Source organism: Gorilla gorilla, chromosome 14 (assembly GCF_029281585.2).
Source record: "Gorilla gorilla gorilla isolate KB3781 chromosome 14, NHGRI_mGorGor1-v2.1_pri, whole genome shotgun sequence".
Taxonomy (NCBI): domain Eukaryota; kingdom Metazoa; phylum Chordata; class Mammalia; order Primates; family Hominidae; genus Gorilla; species Gorilla gorilla.
In genome coordinates this window covers 125,031,004-125,049,129 of record NC_073238.2, presented here as the reverse complement: position 1 = coordinate 125,049,129, position 18,126 = coordinate 125,031,004, and the positions used below count along the sequence as shown (strand labels likewise).

At 50.4% G+C, this 18,126-nt stretch overlaps 2 protein-coding genes across 3 annotated transcripts in view; one reads left to right on the top strand and one right to left on the bottom strand.

The window, feature by feature from the left end:
• Positions 1 to 10,683, bottom strand: part of COL4A2 (collagen type IV alpha 2 chain) — a 205,353-nt gene extending 194,670 nt beyond the window's left edge. Inside the window, exons 1-3 of the mRNA XM_004054731.5 lie at positions 10,539 to 10,683; positions 10,120 to 10,207; positions 9,944 to 9,998 (exon numbers count right to left, since the gene is read on the bottom strand). Of these exons, the coding sequence (XP_004054779.5) occupies positions 9,944 to 9,998; positions 10,120 to 10,163 (99 nt within the window). The 5' untranslated portion in view covers positions 10,164 to 10,207; positions 10,539 to 10,683. The remainder of the gene's footprint in view (positions 1 to 9,943; positions 9,999 to 10,119; positions 10,208 to 10,538) is intronic.
• Positions 10,684 to 10,907: 224 nt separating this feature from the next.
• COL4A1 (collagen type IV alpha 1 chain) overlaps positions 10,908 to 18,126 on the top strand; it is a 159,094-nt gene continuing 151,875 nt past the window's right edge. Inside the window, exon 1 of one of the 2 annotated variants that reach the window (XM_063697520.1) lies at positions 10,908 to 11,122. In XM_063697520.1, coding sequence (XP_063553590.1) covers positions 11,039 to 11,122 — 84 coding nt within the window. In that variant the 5' untranslated portion in view covers positions 10,908 to 11,038. The remainder of the gene's footprint in view (positions 11,123 to 18,126) is intronic. The other variant, XM_019039777.4, reaches the window with a different exon arrangement.

The window sequence follows — 18,126 nt, the reverse complement described above, 5'->3', positions numbered from 1 at the left end:
GCGTAAGGAAGCTGGCATTGGTCCAGGGAAAATGGAATTCCGTCTCTCTGTAGTGCCCACTGGGTTTCCTGTACATCTAAGATAAGTTTGGGAAGGTCTCTTTTGCCCATAGCGTTTCAGTAAGTCTTTCTCTAAATTAGGACTAGCAGAATTTTCCAACAGCCAAGCATAAAGCCGTGTTTGCCCCTCCTTTTCCCCTTTACATGGCTGCAGCAGCATCTACCCCAGTGGCCCGGAGTTTCAAGCCAGACTTGGAGAGGGCCGGTTGGGGGTTGTGTCTGCAGGACTCTTGGTTCTGCAGGTGAAATTGTGCCTTTGCCCATTCTCATGTATTTCTTGGTCATCCTTTAAGGGCCTCTCCTGAGTGCAGTCATCTTAGCCTTTATTTTTCAGAGTTCATGAGGCTACTCAGTCACCCTCACGCCTCTGTCCAGCCTCTCTGCAGAAGGGACCCTAAAGAAACAGGTCTGTTCGATGCTCCCAGAGGCAGGTATAGTCTTTTTCTGCCTTGGCTGCCCCCACAGAGAAAGAAACCAGGAGCGTCCTCCAGCTAAGTGTGTGTGTGTGTACACGCATGAGCATGTGTGTGTATGTGTGTGTACATGTGTTTCTGTGTGTGTGTGTGTGTGTGGGTGCAAGTGTGTGTCTCTGTGTATGTATGTGCATGTGTGTCTCTGCATGTGTGCATCTATGTGTATGTGCGTGTGTGTGTGCATCTGTGTGTATGTGTGAGTGTGGTGCAAGTGTGTGTCTATATGTGCATGTGTGTGTCTGTGTGTGTGGGGGGTGCATGTGTGTGTCTACGTGTACATGTGTGTCTATGTGCATGCATGTATGTGTGCATCTGTGTGTGTGTGTGTGTGTGTGTGAGTACAGGGTACATACGTATGTGTGTGTTCTCTCTCTCTTTTATCTCTATCATCTATGTCTGTATATTCCATGTAGATTGATAACATATTTTCTACATATAATATACATATCTATGTTTTACATGTACCACAATTTCTGTATTTTGACCTGTATATATATTCTGTGGCTGGGGCTTATTCACCTAGCCAGTGGTTAAGAGCAGAGGTTTTAGAATCGCCAAGTTCTAGGTTTCACTCCCCACTTTGTTCCTATTAACCTACCAGGTGCCTGCCTGCACGTGCCTCAGTTTACCCATCTGTGAACCATCCATGGCTTAGAGCAGTTTGCAGCACCAGTGGCTCAGCAAACAGGATTTGCTATGTTTCTTCGCAGGGTGTTTTAGCTGCTCCAAGAGGTTCTGGAATACTGGAAGCATCTTCAGGATGCTCTCTTAGGTTTGGTTCTGGTGATCCCACAAAGAATCTCCCAGGGGACCCCTTCCTTTCACCTAATCTGGAGCCAGCGTCACTAGAAGGCGGGGAGGACAGAGCGGGAAGGAGGGCCGGGCTGGTGGCTCAAGGGCCTGCATCGCTGCGATGCTCCTTCCCGACACAGTTTGCAATGATTGCATCATGGCTGCCAATCGGCATCTCCTTTCTCTCGTGGGCAAACCACGGCTTTTGATGCAGTCCAGGGCACGTGTGTCTGACCCTGTGCACCAACAGAAGCCCTTTTCCTGGATCTCACAGGGTCCCATTACTCCACAGTCAGGGATCCAAAAACACTCAACATGCGGAAAAATATTGTTATATAATATTTACCACCAGGTACCAGATAATCAGTCCATGAAATTCAAAAACACACATTCTTCTCTAATTCCCACATGGGAGATCACTGAACTGGGTAAAAACAACAAAACAGGAATTCTATGGGTGGGGTTGAAACAATCCCTAGGAAAAAATGCAAATCTTTCAGACTGATCCATGATTCCTTTATCATCATATACGGCTAGTTTTATCCAGTGGGAGAAAGCAGATAATTTGGGGGAAAAAAAACCCACAGTAAGAATAAATACATTTTAATCTCCTCTTTTATTAATAGTTCCATGACTGTACTCCTCATCCAAAGGATTTGCTTGCATTGCTGCCAACTAACTGCAATCATTTATGTAACAAGCTCTGTTGAGGGCCCACTGTATTTCAGGCCTCGGGCAGATAAAGGTACCCATGAATCATTCCATGAGGGCCGATGCAAGATGCCCTGAACTTGGACTGTGGGAACAGCAATGTCAGCTAAAGAAGACATGTTTCTGGGAGAAAAAGTGGATGATGGCAGGGCGTGGTGGCTCACGCCTGTAATCCCAGCACGTTGGGAGGCTGAGGTAGGCGGATCACCTGAGATCAGGAGTTTGAAACCAGCCTGGTCAACATGGTGAAACCCCGTCTCTACTAAAAATACGTAAGTTAGCTGAGAATGGTGACTCGTGCCTGTAGTCCCAGCTACTTGGGAGGCTGAGGCAGGAGAATCACTTGAACTCAGGAGGCAGAGGTTGCAGGGAGCCGAGATCACGCCACTGCACTCCAGCCTGGGTGACAGAGTGAGACTCCATCTCTAAAACAAAAACGAAAACAAACAAACAAAAAAAGTGGATGATGGGTGAAGACAAATGTTTCAAGTCTACAGAGCTACAATCATGACTTATAATCCTTGATCCTAAAGAATTTAAAATCCTATCAGTGGAGAAGACACTTTAGCTAGACCCTGAAATGGGCCTCAGTTGCAAAGGACAGAGGCTCCAGCCATGTGCAGGTGTGTGATACCTGCTGCGGGTCACCTGATAGAAAGGGACAGGCCATCCTTATCCCCCCACGGCTAAGGCCTGGAGTGCAGACAGGGTGTGCAGAGCAGAACTGGCAGGGGCCAGGCAGAGGCGGCTCTGCTCATGCTTCTCATTTCCAGTTATCAATGGCAGGGTGATGACAGGCAACTGTGCAAGGCAACAGCCACTGGCCACCCTCGCTCCAGGCCCCTTTCCCTTGGCCCCTAACTAACACAGAAGCTGAGGCCACTGAGAGGCTGAGACTCTGAATCCCACTGCCATGGCCTGTCCCTTTCTATCAGGTAACCCACGTGTGCAGGCGGCCTAAGTCCTCCACCAGCCACCAGCCACCTGCCACCTGCCCGTCCCTGTGGCCCATGGGGTTTCCTAGGCAGGGGGGAAGGGGGCTCCCATTCTGTGCAGCCCAGGAGGGCACGAGGGTACTGCCTGATGCATTCCTAGGGGTGAGCGCGTATGGGCAGCACCGGGCTCCTCCACTGTCTGTTTTCTGTCCTTGCAGCGACACTGTGATACAAGCCTGCCCTTCCATCATGGGCTCAGGAAACAACGGAGCGGCCACTTCCCTCCCCAGCGAAGAAGAGGCCCCATGACAGCTCCACCGGGCCTCCCATGTGGTGCTGCAGAAACTCCACAGGGAAACCTCCCCGTCTTCACAAATGACTCCACCCACGGCCAGGGGACAAAAATCCCTTTACTCAGGCTTCGCTTGGGTCTACCTCTGCTGTATTTCCCACTAAGCGGAAGGGACTTCTGTTCACTTACTCTATGAGAGAAAAGAATGGGAGCAACATTTCCCTCTTGCTGCCCACATCTGCTCATTCGAGACTGGCTGCTTTTCAGCCTTCTCCATGCACTTGTCCATCTGACTCCTGCACACCAAATGTGACTGGCTGATGACTCCTGGGAGCATTTTAAAATTCTGAAGCAGTTGAGATTTGCAGAAGAGTTGCAGAGATAGTACAGAGAGTCCCTGTATACCCTGCACCCAGACATCATGATGTCATATTGACATTGTATAAAACTATGGCACATTTCTGTGAAAACTAAGAAATCAACATTGGTACAGAAATCAACATTATCACACTGAACTGCAGCCTCCGCTAGAATCTCACCAATTTTTCCACTAGTGCAGCTTTTCTGTCCCAGGACCCGCCCCAGGATACCACGCTGCACTTCAAAGGAGCAGGTTTTACAAAAAAGTGTGTTGCTTCAAAAGGCAGCCTCATCCAAGGCAACAGAAGACAGGGAAGCAGAGTACTCAGGAGCCAGCCAGGAGCTCAGGAGACAGGGGAGGGGCTGGAACCCAGCACCAGGGTAGGAGCCTGCTGGGTGGACACAGGGCACCGGGGTAGGAGCCTGCTGGGTGGACACGGGGCACCGGGGTAGGAGCCTGCTGCGTGGACACGGGGCACCGGGGTAGGAGCCTGCTGGGTAGACACGGGGCACCGGGGTAGGAGCCTGCTGGGTGGACACGGGGCACCGGGGTAGGAGCCTGCTGGGTGGACACGGGGCACCGGGGTAGGAGCCTGCTGGGTGGATAGGGGGCACCGAGGTGGGAGCCTGCTGGGTGGATACGGGGCACCAGGGTAGGAGCCTGCTGGCTGGACACGGGGCACCGGGGTAGGAGCCTACTGGGTGGACACGGGGCACCGGGGTAGGAGCCTACTGGGTGGACACGGGGCACCGGGGTAGGAGTCTGCTGGGTGGATAGGGGGCACCGGGGTAGGAGCCTGCTGGGTGGATAGGGGGCACCGGGGTAGGAGCCTGCTGGGTGGACACGGGGCACCAGGGTAGGAGCCTGCTGGGTGGATAGGGGGCACCGAGGTGGGAGCCTGCTGGGTGGATACGGGGCACCGGGGTAGGAGCCTGCTGGGTGGATACGGGGCACCGGGGTAGGAGCCTGCTGGGTGGATACCGGCTGCTCGCACTTCCTTTGAAATTCACTCTCTGACCACATCAACAGGACTGGAGACACCCATGAAGTCTCCCTAAAATTAGATGCCGCCTTCTCCTTTCATGGGTAACCAAAATAAAAATTACCGTCCTCCAGAGCCACCAATGAAATCAAGAGCAGTGAGTCACTTAGGCCGTCACCTGTCCTGAGAGGGTCTCATTAACTGAAGGGAGTGGGCACCAAAGGGAAACAGCAAGAGGGGACTATCCAGGAACTCTGCCCTTTTTCTCATCTCAACTGAGAAATGTCACATATTTACTGGATTCCAGAAGCTTCTTGACACCGTGAAGATAAAAAGTCCCATGTGGCATATTGATTTCTAAGCGATATCCTGGTGCAGGCTGGATAGATTCTATTCTGGAGCTTATCTGGAAGGGCTTTCTCATCCCCAGCATCACAGCGGAGACCCCAGCTCACCCTCACAGGTCTTAGCACACCTGCACAGGCCAGCCCTCACTGCTGACCTCTAACTTACTCATGGTATGTTGATCACCTGAGAGATCCATTCCACACAGCATTCTCTTCCAGGCTCCAGAGCCAAAGCACGTAAAGTGTCTTGCCCTGAAGTCAGAACCTGGTTAGCAACAGGCTGGATTAGACTTTATGGCCTCTCAAGACTATTGTGTCATTCCTGGTCCCTGATTCACAAGCTGAATCAGCCAAGGCCGGGGGTTGCAGACATTGCCTCCTACCTTCAGCAGTGATCACACAGTAGACACCAGCAGACACAAAGCATGAGGCCAGTTTCAGAGCTTTCTCTAAAACCCTCTAATCAAAGACAAACATTCTTCTTCAGATAAAAAGAATGAGACATTCCCAAACCACTTTCTAGGTGGTGATCTCTTCATTATATTATCAACACAGGGTTGAAAAGTTAAATCTCCATGGCACTCAGTTTTTCCCTTGAGTTTCTCTATTTTTAAACTACACACCCATTTTCTTTCCCTCTCCCCAGAAACAACTAAACACAGTTCTTTGATTTTTATTATTTTAGCAAAATCTTTTTTCTATTCTAGAACCTTTTCCTCTTCACCTCTCTCTCTCTGGTTGTAAACATAGCCGCCTGGTCGTACAGAGCCTGTTTCCTCTCCTGCGCTTTCCGGTTTACCCTTCCTACCCACCTCTCCTTCTGGGATGCTGCTGACAAATCTCTGCTATTATTTATCGTGGCCAAGTCCTACAAGCCACCCATGGAGGAAGACTTTAACAGCCTCCAGAGAGCTGAGATATGCTTGTTTATCCACGAGCAGAGGAGGAACCCTGTGCTTTGCCCTTCTTCTCAGAGGGCCATGTTTTGAGCAATAGCGCTTCAGCTCCAGGAAATGCAGGAAAGAACTGTCCTTCTCGATCCTTACAGAAAGCTCTGGGCCTCGTGCGGCATGAACACCTCTCCTCCCTGTACCAAAGCCTGCGGAAAGGACTTGCCACCACAGCTGCCGGCCTGGAGGGCAGGGAAGGGGGTGGCAGCCAACAGGAAGGTCAGGCGAATTTCCTGGGGCTGGAGCCCCGAGGACAGCCTGGAAACTAAGCGGCAGGGTGGCAGGCAGGGGCCCCGCACTGATACCTACGTGAACCCACATCTTTGTGGCCCCAAGTCCCGGCCAGAGGTCCTCAGGTGACCACCCAGCCGGCTGCATATTTGATCCCTCAAGCTGCTGCCAGCCTCTGGAGATAGGTGACAATGCTCAGAGCGGCTACAGTGAGTGCTTTCAAGCCTCCATGAAGGTTAGAATAGGCAGCCGAGGGGATGTCCCTTAAACAGGCCCAGGGGATACCTCCTGGCACCCAGGCTGTGCCAGACCCTCCAAGGCGCTTCACATGCACCCACACACCTCACAGCACCCCCATCTATGAGGTGGGTGGGATGAGTAACACCTCCGTTTTGGGGGAGAGGAGAACTAGGACGTAGAGGCTTGGTGAGTGTCCACCCCAGGCGGCAGCCCCTCAGCTGCCCACCAGACTGAGAAGTGCACCCCGTCACCTGCCTCAAGTCTGGGATGGGACCCCTGTGTCACATTGCCTTACACGAAGGCATTTTGTGCATCTTGGCACCACATTCAAACAAGGGCACCTTTAGAAAGGGCACCTTGGACAGCAGGGAGTGTGTCCTGAGGTGCCCACACAGATCACCTGGGTTCACACTGAGTCTAGAGCCCAGGCTGCCCCCTGGGATTTCGGCTTCCTTTCCTCCCTTTGGGAAGGGTCTTGCTTCTCTCCTTCACTTGGTGCCCCCGATCCTCACAGTGGGAGAAGCAGAGGAAGAAGGAGGGGGAGAGCCTCCTTCCTAGGAATCAGTGCCTGCTCCACTGTTAGTCCAAGGTCAAGACCAAGAAGAAAGCACCCACACCCCAGGAGACTCAAAGTCTGAAAGTCAGGAGTGTCCTCCCGGCCACCTTTCAGGCCCTGGGAAGCTCAGTGTGGAGGAAAAGGCCTGGGTTCTAATCCGTCTCATTCAGTTACAAAGACAGGAACCTTGGGCAAGGGCTGCAAACCCTTTGTGGCTTTTCTCACCTGTAAAGTGGGGGTAATAATAGTTACCTAGCTCAACAGTGTGCTTTCTTGTGAGGATTAGAAGCATTAGTACAGACAAATTGGCACACAGGACGTGCCCAATAAGTAATCACCAAGGCTCTTCACTGCCCATCCTAGCTGCGTCCGAAACAAAACAAGCCAAAGGGCTCCTGGCGGCAGCCCTTTTTCCTGAACTGACCTACGCAGGAAAGAGTCCTTGCCACAATTAAGAAAAATCTTTAATCAATACAGTTGAAAATTGAAACATTATTTTACAAGGAACAGCCATTAAAGCCAGCGGTTACCAAGAAGTGAGTAAGCAGAAGACCAGCCCCTTGTTGAACGTAACAAACTACATGTCTCTTAACAACGCATATTAGTAGGTCCCTAGTAAAATGATTAAAAATATCTATTTTTTTGGTTGAGTTAGAATCTAAAGCCCAGGAAAATAAAGTGAATTGGCAAGTAATCTCAACTGCCTCTCAACCCAATACTGTAGCTCAGTGGTTCCCAGATTCTGGTATCATGTGGGGAGGCGGAGTCCCGGACTCCACCCTGGAATGTCTGACCAGAAGGTCTGAGATGAGGACCTGACTTCTTAACAAGCCTTTCCAGGATTGAGGTATGGGGGTCTAGGGGGCCTGCACTTTGAGAAGCTCTGCTGGGCAATCAATGTTCTTGGTGCCATCCAAAGATCAAAGAGTCAAAGAGACTGAGGGTGAGCTTGCAGCAATGATGAGGTTTTGGGGAGGCATAGAGGTGTCCTATCTGCCTTAGGGCACTTGGCCTCTGTGAAGCCGTAATTCTTCAGAATACGGAAACTGGGGCTCTGGATTTAAGAGATTAGGGCAGAGCTATGTTTAGTAACTAGGTTTTTTTGTTTGCTTGTTTTGTTTTGTTTTGTTTTGTTTTGTTTTGTTTTTAGACACAGTCTTGCTCCGTCGCCCAGACTGGAGAGCAGTGGTGCTATTTCGGCTTACTGCAACCTCGGCCTCCTGGGTTCAAGCAATTCTTGTGCCTCAGCCTCCTGAGTAGCTGGAATTACAGGCAAGCGCCACCAAGCCCGGCTAATTTTTTGTATTTTAGTAGAGACAGGGTTTTACCGTGTTTCTCCCAGGGTGGTCTCGAACTCCTGAGCTCAGGCAATCCGCAGGCCTCGGCCTCCCAAAGTGCTAAGATTACAGGCGTGAGCCGCCGTGCCCAGGCTAATACCTAGATCTTTAGACCTAGGTGCTTGGTCTTTCTACCAATTTTAGGGTGAGTTCAGAAAAGAATACCCGGGACTCCCACCATCCTTAGGCATGAACATATGGAAATTATAAAAGTGGCTCTAAGGGACAAAGGGATGCAGGTGGCAGTACAACCAAAGTACACACAGCCCGATTTGGTATTTTCTAGGGATCGCCCCCTTCTTTGAGTGTGTGTGCGTGCGCGTGCATGCATTGCTTCTGGTTCATAAATCTGAGCCAAGTCTTACATGCAGTACAGACCTGTGCATTAGAACTCACAGGGTCACTGGGCTAGTTCAAATATCTAGGTTCTGATCTTAAGTCGGGGCTGGGACGAAGAGACAGACCTGAACTGGAAGAAAACTTTGGCCTGGAGTGCTCTGGTCAAAGTCTCCGAGTCCTCCTCTTACTTCCCAAACTGAGCTTTGAACCGGAACCAACAGCAGCGGAAAAGTAAAGTTAGCAGCTCTTCCCCAAGTGGGAGTAGCTCCTCATCACTCACTGCCTTTAAAATCCTGGTTTGTTGTACATCAGGGCAGAACGATGTAAAAACAACAGAATTCAGATGAAATCATGAACACGTTTGCCTTTTGTACCTGTGTACTGCTCTGGCGCAGTGAGCGCCGAGGAGGAGGGAGGGATCGTTCCCAGGAGGAATCCACCTGGGCCCTGGCTGACACAGGGCAGGGCTACTCCATCGGCCACAGTAAGGAGAGGAGGGACAGCGGACATCTCGAAAGCTCCCTCCGCTTTCAGCTCCTGTCTAAACATTTGAGTCCTGCACCGAATTCACCTACCAAACCTCTTCATTTTAGCCATGGTTACATAAAGCTCAGTAAAAGTAGCTCCTACTCTTTAAACAAAACGTATAAAATGTACAAAGCCTCGCAGTGCAGTCGCCAACTGCACCCACGGTATCGGCAGGGCTGTGTACGGCCGGCGTGGAGGGGCAGGCTCGGCCAACAGGATCCCAGTGTGGCGCCCGGAGCAGCTCTTCCAAGGCCGGAACAGGACTTGGGAGAAAACGCGGTTTTTCTGCCATTGTTCCCTCGCAATGCTTCAATTCAAACAATACTAAGGTTGTCTTGTTCGCCTCCTCGCCCCGCCCCTTTACCCAGAGACACCCATTTAAAAACACAAAAAACCCTCAGTCCGTGACAGAGCCTCCCCACCAGCTCCCGAGTTCCAGGAAAACTTTTTTCGCCCTAAGCCTGGCGTCTCACTGCCTAGTGACTGACACTCTTTCCTGGCCTCTACGGCTGCAGCTTTGCCCAAAGCAACGAAAACGGTGCCTCAGGCTACATTTTAAGTTCCCAGCTCCCGTGAAAGGGCCGACGCTTGCAAAGCACAGGATTGACGCTGGGAACCCAAGGGGAAGGAAAGGTGGAAAGCATGATGACGGAAGAGCAAGCTTTCTCAGAACCTTGGTGGGCAGCCTGGCGAACATCCACACGCACACACACACTCGGGAGCGCACGGACGAGCTGCCTTCTCGAAGGCCACTCAAACGTCCCAACCACTCTCGGGCGCGCAAGTCCAAGCGCGGGAGCCAGGACTTACCGCCAAGACGCTCTGGGCGAGGAACCCCACGGTCACTGTCCCCAGCAGCAGCCACCTGCATGGGAAAAGGAGGAAGAGAGACGTGAACGTGCGGGCCTGGCTTGTCAGTCCCCGAGAGTTACACCGAAGGGTCCATGCGCGCGTGACCCACGGGGACCAGGCAGAAAGTCGCTTACCGCCGTAGGGCAGGGCCGGCCAGCGCGCGCTGGTCTCTCCCCATGCTGGCGGTTCGTCCACTCTGGGCCCCGGTCAGTCCCACTTAGCCTAGAGGCGACAGACAAAGCGAGTTTAGCGCAGGATGAGGGAGGCAGCCCATCCTCACCGCCGGTCTCGGTCCGCGAGACGCGGGGACAGCGCGGTGCGCCGCCCGCATGCAGGGGTGACCGCAGGGCCGTCCCCCCCACGACCCGGAAAGAAGGAGAGCCTCCCGTTAGGCCCCTGTGGGTGCTCCCTGGCCGAGGAGCTCGGTCTTCGCTCTCCCACCCTCCCCCTTTCTACTCCCAAGCAGGAGAGCGTGCAGCCCTAGTCCGCACAAGGCGCTCCAAGTCGGTGCTCTCGGGCCAGGGTCTGGGCGCCGCTCGGGGGTCGCTCTCACCTCGGGCTCGGCTTCAGGGGCTGCTGCCCGAACGCATTGGCCCTTCCAGAAGCACCCGCCGGCGGCACACCGGCAGGGCGGCCGGCCTTGCTGGGCTCTCTGGGCGCCGGCCCCGGGGGCTCGGGCGGCCCCTTTCGGTCCTCGGCCTGGATCCGCGAGCGCGCGGGCGCAGGGGGTTGGGACGCGGGAGCCTCTGAGTGCGGAGCGCGGAGCCCTGGTGTCCCAGCGCACGGCAGCCACACTCCCGGGCCGCGCGCTCCCGCCGCCTCTTACCCGCGCCGCAGGGTCCTCCCCTTTGAGGCGCCGCCCGCGCACCGCCGGGGGGGAGGGGGCAGCGCCAACAAATTGGGGAGCTCGGCCCGCCGCGCTCAGGTCTCCGCTTGGAGCCGCCGCACCCGGGACGGTGCGTAGCTCTGCAAGTCCGGCCTTCCGAGAGCTAGCTGTCCGCCGCGGCCCCCGCACGCCGGGCAGCCGTCCCTCGCCGCCTCGGGCGCGCCACCATGGGGCCCCGGCTCAGCGTCTGGCTGCTGCTGCTGCCCGCCGCCCTTCTGCTCCACGAGGAGCACAGCCGGGCCGCTGCGAAGGTGAGTTCCCGGCCAGCTCCGCTCCCGGCGTCCCGCCCCGAGCTTGGGCGCCCCGAGAGGCCCCTTTGTCCGCGCCTGGACCCGTCCGCCTGCCCCTCGGGGGTCGCGCGTGGCACGGCCAGGTGCATTCTCTGGGCCGGGGTTCGCTGGGGGTCCCTGTAGGCTACGATCGCGCATTGGTGGACCGAGCCTCCTTTGTTATGGTATGGGTACTGGAGAGTTAAGGAATTCCTCCGGGGAAGGGAGGAGAAACAGCCCGCGCTGTGGCGGGGTGAAGGTGCCTGGGAGCCGGCGGGATTTGAACCCGCGTCGCGGGGATGCTCGGCAGCTGGGCGCCTTCACCCGTCCCGGGTGCGCGAGGGAGTTGGGGGCTGGAGGGCCGGGAGCGCCCACCCCGCGCTGCTCAGAGACCCACACTGGGAGCTCCGAGCTCCTAGCCCCTGGGAGCAGCTTTGGGCGTATTTCTCCTTGTCTGGAGACCCTGGTGGCTGAGGCTGAAAAGCTCTGGGCCCTTTGCCTGGAAACAGCAGTATCTGAGCTTTCCCACGACTGCTGCCTAAGGCGCGCTCCAAGGCAGAAGTGGGGCTCTTCTGGACGCCCGGCTTGAAGAAGCCACCATCCTCAACTCGTTGCCTTCTATTAATATGTATTTTTAAAAATTATAACCACATTCATATTTGAGCATGAAACCAAAGTGAAACTCCATGTCATTGTTCCATGCACAAATTGTTTTTCTAGTTTTCGTTTCCTTTGGTTATGTGCTTGCCCAGAAAGGATCTGGGAGATCGGTTTGCAGGAGTCGAGGCTTCCAGCCGTGGACAAGCCTGGACTGACTGTTGTTTCCTTTTTTCCTTCCCCTCCGAGAGAATAAAGACTTCAGCTGTTGCTCAGTGTCACAGCCATGCAGTCCCACAGGCCGGAAGGTGTGGCTTCTGAACAGATTTTGCAGTTTCTCCCTCAAATGCTTAAAAATGATTTTTGCTACTTACCAGATTTTCCATACTTATTCTTTTACTGTTCTTAATCTTGTTCTTTGTTTTCCTCTTTAAAAAAAAATTTTACTTCTCTCCTGGAAGAATGATACTCACTAAATCCACTTAACTGTATAGAAATTGTTAACTGTTACATGCCAGAGAGAACTGGTGATATACCCACACGTCTCCTAATTGAGAGCTTATCTCCCTGGAGGCAGCTTCTCCATTGGGTATTGAAAGGACTAATGATTACATCAGCAATTAACTTCAGATTGTACCTCCCAGCCCAGTCTCTCCAAACTTCAGAGCCAGTTATTTAAACACTCTTTGGTAATGATGACAAAATACTTTCCAAAGAGCAGGCTTGAGAGCACTTTATTTTGGTCTAGAAATATTGACCAAAAGATTGAACGCTTCCAAGGTGAGATGGTGAAGCCTGATGATGGTAAGGTAAATCAGAGAAAGTTCTTCATTGGGAAATAGGAGCTGTTTGCATTTCGATTTTCTGATGGATAATGTTAGCAAAGCAAAGCTAACTGTAAGAGCTGGCTTTCCAAACATCCAGGACTGTAGAAAGAAAGAACCACTCAGTTATGCAAATCCTGTTCTCACCCGGGAAATCAAATGCATTAATGTTGAGTTGGAGATGATTTTACTTCCCTTTAATCATTTCCTAAAGCTCAATTACATTCCCGGCCACTGGCTTTGCAGTGTCCCTTGAGGTGCCATGGACTGTTTTTAAGAGATGCAGCATGTGGGCACTTCTGATCACAGCTGACCTCACAGATATTATCGTTACTCTGTATTTTCCCTGGCTTAATTAGAGAAAAGTGCTTAATGTGCAGATGATGTATGGGTATACAAGAAAATCACTTAAAAACTGAATCTGCCTAATTTTAAAATTTGTCTCACTTTTCATGCCATCAATAACATTTTGGCTTACCTCCTTCCAAAATCAGCTGTTAGATGTACCATAACACTGAAATAGCTTCAATACTGATCCAAGCAAAACATAATTTAAAAGCACGTTTTGAATGATAAGATGCTGTGGATTTGATCAGATCCTCATTCAGAAGCCAGTGGAAGTGACTGTTGGCTTACCTCTCCTTTGCACTGTCTGAATTACACTTCACCTGCATTTGTACATCCAGACATCACCTGCTGTATGCCAGGCATGAATTGCACTTATTGTTTTTTCTTCATGAAAGGCTGTTTAATTTTGTATTTGCTGTATCTGCTATGGTCATATTGTTTACGTACTCATGGGTGGATTTTCTAAACCATTGATTTTATCCCACGCTGAACCTACCACTCTACTCCCCGCTCCTCCCTTCCTCCACTTTTCTTCAGCAAGAAAGGAGGAACAGCTTGCAGGCTCCAGACAAACACGTGCCAGCAGTGTTCTGATTGCGAGCACACTCTACTGTTAGTCACTCAGTTGCACTGGGCGGAATGAACCCTTCCTTCAGCAGCCTTCACACTCCCCTCCAGCTGGTTCTGTGTGATGCTTCTTAACAGATTATTTCTCAGGATTAGAAACGTGAACTTTCCCCTCAGTGTGGTGATGCTTGTCCAGCAATACTGTCATCTCCTGACCATTAGTCACCACCTCTGGGACTGAATGACCTAGAGTTCAAACTAAGTGAGATTTCATTCCCATATAAGTATGGACCATGCTCTACTGGAAATGTAGTTTAGAAGAGAAGGCTGGTTTCTGAATCAGTCCCAACAAGAGCAGCATCGCCCAGGGTCTCAGGAGTGACACTGGTGAAGCTATTCCTTACATCTGCAAGCTCTTTATATTAATAGATGGAATTGGACTAGGGTGAAGGGACATAACTGTAAGACCAACCGGAAGACACAATGTTCATGTACTCTGACTAGATTCACAGAATTATCAATGCCATACATTCTTAATAGCCACGTGTACACAGAATGAGTGTGCTTTAGGCACCACAGGACCTTACATTTTATACCTGCTTTTAAGCAGATGATTTGGGGGTACTCATCGAACTCTATACCTCAGTTTCCCTGGCAGGTCTGTCCCTTCCTCACACGGACCCGTTTGTGCCTTCTTTCATTCCACACACACGTCGGGAACACCTCCTTCCTGCCATGACCTTGCCAGGTGCTGGCCATGCGGCAGGGACTCACCCCCACTCTCTGTCCTCAGGAAAGTCAGGTGAGAAATATTGGAAAAGAAACAGACGAATCCAACTCAGGCTGGTAAATGTCACAATCAACAGAATCGAAGGGCTGTAGGAACACTGAATCCAGCTTTGGGGAACTCAGAGGAAACTTCTGGGAGGGGCTTCCGCCTCTGAAATATGAGGGAGAAGTAGGAACTACACACCAGCATGTCATTTCCATGTGCGCTGTGATGGTGTACTATACACAGAAGACATGGTCATTCTGCCTGTCTGCTCTCAAGTCTAAGGATCTTTGCACTGAAAGATGACCTTCAAGTTTGCTCCTTTGAGATACCAAAATGTCATTGTTTCTGTGATTAACAATCTTGGTGGCTGAACTTTGCTCTCAGAGGGGTGGAAAGAATTGGAAGGGCAGGGTTTAGGAGACCAGTGATAAAAAAGAGCTCCCAGCTCCAACTGAGGCCCCAGTATGTGGTCCTGTCCCGTTTCTCGGAGGTGGCAGGTAGGCAGGCAGGGGATGTTTGGAAAGTTGCAGCATGGATGACTGATTCTAGTCAGGAGTGCCTTTAGGAACTGACCCAGAAAACCTACCCTTACTTGGGCCAGGCCATGAGGGAATTCACAAAACCCTACATTATTCATTAACAAGGCTGTTGGCAAATTTCTGAGAACTGGCAAGGATGGTCATAACAAGTTCAGTTATTTAGTTAAGAGCTGGTAAAGATTTTGCAGACAAATGGAACCCACCAGTGATGATCTAAGACAAACCTTTGTAGACAGTGGAAGAACATCAAGAAGTGGCTAAATGACAACAGTGGTTTTGATGAATTCTATGATATTTGTTATAATAATTGTTCCCCAAATTGAAGAAGGATTAACCTCATTAAAATGTCTCACAGGGAGGTTTGGTATTTTCAGTTCTTGGGCTAGAGTCAGCTCAAGCAACAATAGAATGCCTAAAATAATGTTAGAGCATTGTTCTTCCTGCTATTATTAAGCAACCATGAAAAAACGTCAACTATAGAACAATACAAAAGACATATTCCTACCATTCTTATGCATACAATGAAAAGGGATACCAACCAGAACATGTTTTAATGGTGAATTTCTTCTGAGGCTTTTGACACTGTAGGAATGACTTTGGGGTGAAGACTTTGATAGTCTGGTACACAGTGAGCTGGTTCCAGCCTCGTTTCCCTCCATTGTTCTCCTGGTCCTAACTCTGGGACATGGCTCCCTCCTAGCGCTCTTTCCGTGTCTCTGCTTCTGTCTTCTTCCTCTTCCCATACCCCTCAGTGTGGGTGAGCTGCAGGGGCAGCCCTGCATGGTTCTCTTTGTTCTTTGCACTCTCTAACTTCCACTGGGGGTCTGCTCCATGATGCACCATTACTCCCTGAAGGGGACTCCAGACCTCTTTTTTGAACTCCAGTTCAACGTCTTCACATTTCCATGCGACGCCTCCCCTTGGTTGTCTTGCTTTGATCTCAAACTGAGCAAATATGTTCGGGATTGAACTCATTTTTTACCCGGACTGACAACCCTTCCCGACTCTGCCATTTTGGTCCTGGTGCCCTCTGATGTTTCTGGGTACAGAGCCCAGAGACTATGAGGCTTTAGCCTTTCCTCTTCTTTACCCTCTGCGTCTGCTCAGTCACAAAGTCTCCCGCTTCTTTCTGGATGCTTCCCAGAGGCGCCCGCAGCTTTCCCTTCCCACGGCTGGGACTCCCTTCCCGTGGCTGGGACTCCCTTCCAGCTCTCTTTGCCTTGTGCCAGGATCACCACTGAACCCTCATGGCCCTGCCCCTCCTCCCAGCTCTCCTGCTCTCCAGCCCATTCCTCAGGCTGTGAGAGGCTAATTGCCCTCAATTCCCTAAGTTATGGTCATAGACTTGCTGGTTCAGGATCTGCCGTGGCCTCCTACTATCTCACTGGGGCTCCACCTCTTTTTGGCTTGGCTGTGCATTCCCTTTGTGGTACGGATCTGTCAAATTTTTCTGGCCTCATTCCTTGCTACTCCTCGACATACGGCTTTGGTAACTGTAAGGAAGGATAATCTCTGCATTCCACAGAAGCTGTTTCGTCTTCTCCTGCTCCCTGGCCTGCAGTGTCCTCTCGTCTTCCCTCGGCTAGCACGCATTCCACTGAAGCTCCTGAAACAGTTTGCAGCCTGCCCCTTTTCCACGTGATCCCCTCTCGAGTCAGAGTGGTAATGTGAAATATTGTTGACTATCTGGATTTTAAAAAATCCAGCCTAAATTGCAATTCTTGCTCTGCCATTCAGTAGCATTGCAATCTCTTTGAGCTTGGAGTCTCTAATACATGCAGTGAGGGTAGTCGCCATGTCTAGGGAGAGCATGTGCACATGAAGTAAGCACTCGAGAAGTGCTGGTTGTGGTTGCTGCCACATGGCTTGGAGTTACATTGTCATTTGTGTCTTGGTTCCAACACTTGCCAGGACATATCTTCTTTTTAAAGCATCCCACCATGTTTGGGAGAGTGCCCGACACAGAGGAGGAAATCAGGAATTAATTACTTGTAATTGGTTCTAATTTTCTAGCTGCCATTCTCTTGGGACCCCCCCTCCCCACCCCCGGAGTGTCCTAGAGGGAGCTGCCTGCTGGCTTACACTGTCCACCCCTGTGGTATTACTAGTGAACACAAAGATGAATCTGGGCAAACGAAGGTGTTTCCCCTTAATTTGGAATTTGGAGTAGATATTCCACCACAGACTAAACATGACTTGGAAATATGTACACTGCTGAACACTTTATGTAAATAGTTTATTCCGTGGTTTAGTAATTTTCTCTGTGGAAGCTTTGCTGGATTTGGTTTTAATCTGCATACTATAAAAACATTTTATTTTATCTGAGTTTTAAAGCTCACTTGATCTTTAAGGTACAAGACAAATGCCAAGTGTCCAAATCAGATATTAAAGCAATCTTTTCCAGGCCACTTGGGCTTTTGTGTTTCTGTTGTTGTACCTCTTACCTGATAAAGGAGAGCTATTCAACCTCCTCATCTTCTGTTGCTCTTAGAATCAGTACATTGTTCAGTTGTAAAATTACCATTGTTTAGTAATACGTATACATACACATCTTAGTGTACTGTGGCCACTGATTTCAGCAAGGACCACAGCCAGAGATACTGGCCGTGAGCTGGAAGCATCCAGTTTGTTGTCAGTTGCTCTATTTTCATTTCACCAAATACACCAACAATTGGGGAAGCCATTTGTATATTCACTCATAGAGAGTGCAGCTAACTTAAATAAACATTGCTCAATTCAGCAGAAGATCTGGAGGCACACTATTCCTGTACTGGACACAATTAAAATTGTTTAAAGATTTTATTAAGTTTCTGCTTTAGAAAACAAGGATATTCCTTTGTGAAGAACAAAACCCAGTGTGTTCCAGCTGTAATGCAATGTTTTGAAAGCTATTTCCACAAACTTTTCCCAGCAGCCACACTCATCCCTAGAGATGATCCACATTCAGAAGAAAATGACAGATGATGCACGTTCAGAGGAGAATACTATGTGTCTTCATTGCACAAAGATAAACCTTGCCTAACCCTCACATTCAGCACATGGGGCATTTTTGAAGGTACTAGGTCAGTATTTGTTCTCTGTTTCAGCGTTGTACAGATAAACCCAATGATAACCATTTTGGTATTGTTTCCTTCATATTTATTGGATAAACAATAGTAATATCTAATCTAATTGGTGGAAGATTTGGCTATTACATCTCTAATAATGCTTTATTTATATGTATGTTACTATGTAATATAAAACAATCAAAATTTATTTTCAAATCCGCAGTTCCCTTGTGTGCAAGTAATGCCTGATTTCTGAGCACGGGACCATTTATTTTCATATCATCCAAGA